The sequence below is a fragment of the Nelumbo lutea genome, chromosome 8, assembly GCF_056320005.1.
Source record: "Nelumbo lutea isolate HS-2025 chromosome 8, American lotus-T2T, whole genome shotgun sequence".
Taxonomy (NCBI): Eukaryota; Viridiplantae; Streptophyta; class Magnoliopsida; order Proteales; family Nelumbonaceae; genus Nelumbo; species Nelumbo lutea.
This window is the reverse complement of record NC_142691.1, coordinates 49,243,758-49,248,496: the sequence shown is the minus strand read 5'-3', so window position 1 is coordinate 49,248,496 and position 4,739 is coordinate 49,243,758. Positions and strand designations below refer to the sequence as shown.

Here is a 4,739-nt window from a genome sequence, read left to right as displayed (position 1 = left end):
TTTGTACAGGTTTTATCATATAGGTGAAATTAATTTTTTTTGTAATGGCATTAATTCAAAAATTAAAAGGGAAAAAAACTGTAGCAATGATTTGATAAAACCATTGCTAAAAGTGCCATACAATAGCAGTTTTAAGAACAGTTATACTTTGTAACGACAATTCTACGGCATCGGTTTTTAACCATAACCGTTGCTATATGAATTTTATAAATACCATTAATGTAAAAATCCCCATGGCAATACAAAAGAATAGTTAATACTTTTAACGATTGTTTTACTTGAAACCATTGCTATTTCTACTTGTTCATCAATAGCCCATATTTTATAACCATGGATAAAATCATTGCTATAGCAATTTATGGCAACAATACAAAATAAACGTGTTGCAATAAAATTTTTAATTAGCAACGATTAATATACCGTGGCTATACGGCAATGTCCATTGTCCTTGATGAGGCCAACTCCTCATGAGGAAAAACTCAACATTAATTTCTCTGATATGTTGCAACATTTAATAAGTTGCTTACTGGGTTGTATTCTTGACTTAGAGCGCTTTCGAAAAGAGAGAGTCACAGGAGAATAAAGAAACCAGTCTCTCCTCAACCTAGAGTTTCGGTGGACTCAGTTGTTAAGCGTATAACTCCTTTATAGCAAGATTCTTTGAAATGGAAAGAAGAAAGAGGTGATGTTTTTGAATCCAGAGATGCATTCCTAGCCTGACACATCCATCTAATTTGTAGGTTGGTAAAATTTCGTGTGAATTGTTTGAAGAGCTAGTTCCTAAGTGGGCCATAATCTAATAGTGATGATGAGAACTCTGTTGACCTCCCTGCTTCTAGTTCAGTTTACAATAATAATGAGGCCTCGAAAACATAAGAGGGAGAGATAGAGGTGATAATAGGTGTGGAAATTTTTCACCCAATCCGTTGAACCCATCCAATCCACCCAGTATCTATCCAATTTAACCCGCCCATTTATTTGGCGGGTTGGAAATGGGTTGATTACTCATTGGGTCAATTTAAATGGAATGGATTGGGTTGGGTTGTGGATAACCTTTCGGTTAACTACTAAAAATACAATTCATACAAGTATGAATTCCTTGGCATTTTTCTTTTAACTTTCTTCATTTGAGTGAAATAATTTATAAGTAATGCATTAATTAATTACTAAAATTAGTTTTCCTTGAATCAACCCACTTCACGCAAATTGACATAAATCCAAATAAATCCGATCCGAATATGTGCAACATCATCTGGATTTGGATTGACATGCCCCTTGCACTGCTTCAAACTAGTCGATTTGGTCCTTGACCCGTGCACAACATGATATGGGCCGGTTTGAGTCAATCTGCTATTGACTGAACCTATCCAATCTGGTCTGACCGAACTGATCCTAATCCAAATGGTTCAACCACTCTTGATGTGATTATCTTGAAGACAACTCTAGTTAGATTGTTCAAGTTGGTTTAACCGATTTGAATGTAAATGGTTCGGTCAAACCTAAAATCCGAACATAGTCAATGGCTGTCACTTATGTAAAAATAATATGCATGTATTATGGTTTGAACCTTCAACACTTAAGTAAATAACAACTACTATTACCACCAAGCTATGACCAACTTGTTTATTAAGTGGGAACTAGTTTTTAGTTTTAAGTACATAAATATAAGACTAATGGGTTTGGGCGGATTGGATTGAGTAAAGGCGGATTTGGGTTGAATCCAACCCATTTAATTTTATATAATTGGGTCATTAATGGGTTGGCGGGTTAGATGGACTGAGTTGAAGCTCAACCTAAACGAAACCCAACCCAACCTGCCCAATTGCCACCACTAAGTGACAAAGATAGGAAGAGATAATATTTTGGTTTGAGGGGAACTTGAATTAGTATGGTGTTGGTGCTTTCTTTCCTCTTGGTTCTTTTTGTAAAATGTATATAGTTTTTTCTACTTGGTGTAGGCCTATTTTTGTTTTCACCCAATACGTTAGGTAGATTTGTAAAATAACATAAACAAACATAAAAGTTTCTAATTATTTAATTAAAATATGCAAAAAGAAATACATAATATATATATCAATTATCTTTCACGTAAAATTCAAAATATTATTAAACTCAACACATAATACATTACTTTCATATGCCTTCCAACAACATGCAAGACGGAAAAGGTTGGGTTTAACCTAATACCATATCCTGTCCATACTTGAACGGGTTGTAAAATCCCAAAACCTATATCTGCCCCCAAGTCCATTTTTTTGAAAACAAAGAAAAAATTTCCCTACGTCATAATTAACTCACAAGAGCATACGACGGCGCTAAAGGAAAGAGCACTATATCTGAATCCCCACCCCTCAGCTAACTGTTGGTCTCCCTCGGCCAGTAATACAACTCATAATATTTAATCGGAACCAAAATATCGGCCAGTCTTTTTTCTTTTATATTTATTGTTTTGTTTTGCATCAATGGAGACCAGCTGATAACAAGCCACTCGTGCATACAAATATAATAAATGCTAATTTTGTCGCTCTCCATCTTCTCTATCTTTCTATATTCTTCGAGATCTCAACATTTACATCTAGAATAAACTATTTGATTTAATTTCTCAGTATTATTAGTTATTACTGATGGGTCAAGTTAGATAATTTGAACAGACAGCTGCATGTGAAGGAATTGTTAAAGAAGAAATTGTGAGATCTGCACAGAGTATAGCGTCATGGCTGTGCAGACAAGGATAGAAGTGGACCTATATCATATCAACGTCAAAATTCCATGGTTAATAATTTCACCATTCGAAAAAAAAAAGAGATTGCTGGCCAACATTGTGACAACATAACCGAATATAGAGGAAGAATCACATTAAATTTACTTGCTATTCACGTGGAAGTAGTAAGGATGCCAATTTCCAAAGATTCTTCTTGCCTCCACTCATCTGTATTTTTTTATGTTTAATCTTGGTTATAAATAGATGATCGAACCAGAAACTTTTGCACCGCAGAAGATTTTGAATTTCTAGCTTCACATTGAGAGAAAAACAATGGCTGGTTATTGTCTTGAAAAATCTGAGAACTGTTATCATGTTCGTTCAAATAGTTTGCCTGCCAGATCACACCCTGTCACTTCTACGATCGACGACGAGTTGAACAAATTAAAGGCTTGGGAGGAATTGTCGACATCCAGCTCAAAGGCAGAGACCATATGTGTTGGTCTTTCTGGCCTTGGAGATGTGTATGAATGCGTCAAGGATCTTCTTCACTTGCCTTCCACGCAACAAGCCCTCTTCCAGTTTCCAGACCAGAAATGGGTTTCTGAAGTTCTAGATGCATCTGTCAAATTGGTGGACGTGTGTGGAACTACAAGGGACCTGCTGTTGCAGATGAAACAAAGCGTTCAAGATCTCCAATCTGGTCTTCGTAGAAGAAAAGGTACTGAAGAGTCAAGCCTCCAATTCTGCATAAATGCTTTCATCTCTGCAAGAAAGAAGATGAAGAAGGATATTATCAAGGGCCTAGAAGCATTGAAGCAAATGGAAAACAAACTTGGATCTTCTCCACTGATTGGTGTAGAAGACCATCTATCAATGGTTGCTAGAGTACTAAAACAAGTGTGTGTTATCACCATCTCCATCTTCCATTCACTCTTGACATTCATGTCCGTGTCCATGTCAAAGCGGAAATCTAGTGCGTGGATATTGGTTTCAAAATTTGTGCACAAAGAGCAGACAACTTATGAAGGCAATCAGAATAAGAATGAGGTAGAGAGTATTGATGCTGCGATCCATGCTATAAGCAAGAGAATTTCAAGGAAAGATTGTGATATTGAGAAGGTGGAAAAAGCAAAGACAAGGTTGGATAGTTTGGAAGTCACCATTGAAGATCTAGAGAGTGGTTTGGAGTGCATGTTTAGGCACTTAATCCAGATGAGAGTCACCCTCCTTAACATATTGGCTTACTAAACATTTCTTCCTGCAATTTTCCCAAAATCTGACCCATGGTTGGCATCTACATTTTAAAGGATTTTGCCAACGGGTTATATCATATGTTTTAAAAGCTACGGCTTTGTAGCTTATTGATACACATCATCAATGAAAGTCTATAGTCCATCATTACAAGATAATGCAATACAATTGTTTGACAATAATTGGTTCTTTTATTCTTTTGATTTATTTTTTCAGTGCACTAATATCGATTTTAATTCAACGAGCTGCTGAAAATTTTCGATGAGTTTCAGTCTATTTTTTTCTTTTTTTGACATTCTTTCAGGATATAAATTGAATTACCAAAAAAAACATCAAATTTCCCCAGAATTTGTCAACTTTCTATGGAATGTATTTCCTTTCTTTTCTAGTTGCTATTTATTTATTTTTTGATATGGAGCTTATATTTTCTGGTAAACCAAAATTAATTAATTGAGGAATTGAAGCTATAACAATAATATGAACTTTGAATTCAACTAATCTAATTCCATGAGAATTTGCCATCTTTTATGTGATGAGGCATATTGAGGCCTTTTCTTTGGGTAGCATGTCTTCCAAAGCTACAATTCTAACTGTATAGCTCTCTCTCTCCTTCGGAAGGCTACAAAACCTTCTGTTTAATTCCACAGAATGTATTTGTTGAACATTAATTTGTAATTTATGAGAAACAACTACGAATGTGGGAGAATTAAACAAGAAAGTTTCTTCAATTACGCTCCAAGTTTGATTCGATCCTCAATTACTCTCCAAGTTTAGTTTCAATTTT

At 35.3% G+C, this 4,739-nt stretch overlaps 1 protein-coding gene across 1 annotated transcript; it reads left to right on the top strand.

Moving 5' to 3' along the window:
• Positions 1-3,034: 3,034 nt before the first annotated feature.
• LOC148844083 (uncharacterized) lies at positions 3,035-3,952 on the top strand. The gene has a single exon (XM_088959499.1). It carries the CDS (start codon positions 3,035-3,037, stop codon positions 3,950-3,952), a length of 918 nt encoding a protein of 305 aa, XP_088815625.1.
• The last annotated feature ends 787 nt before the right edge of the window (positions 3,953-4,739 follow it).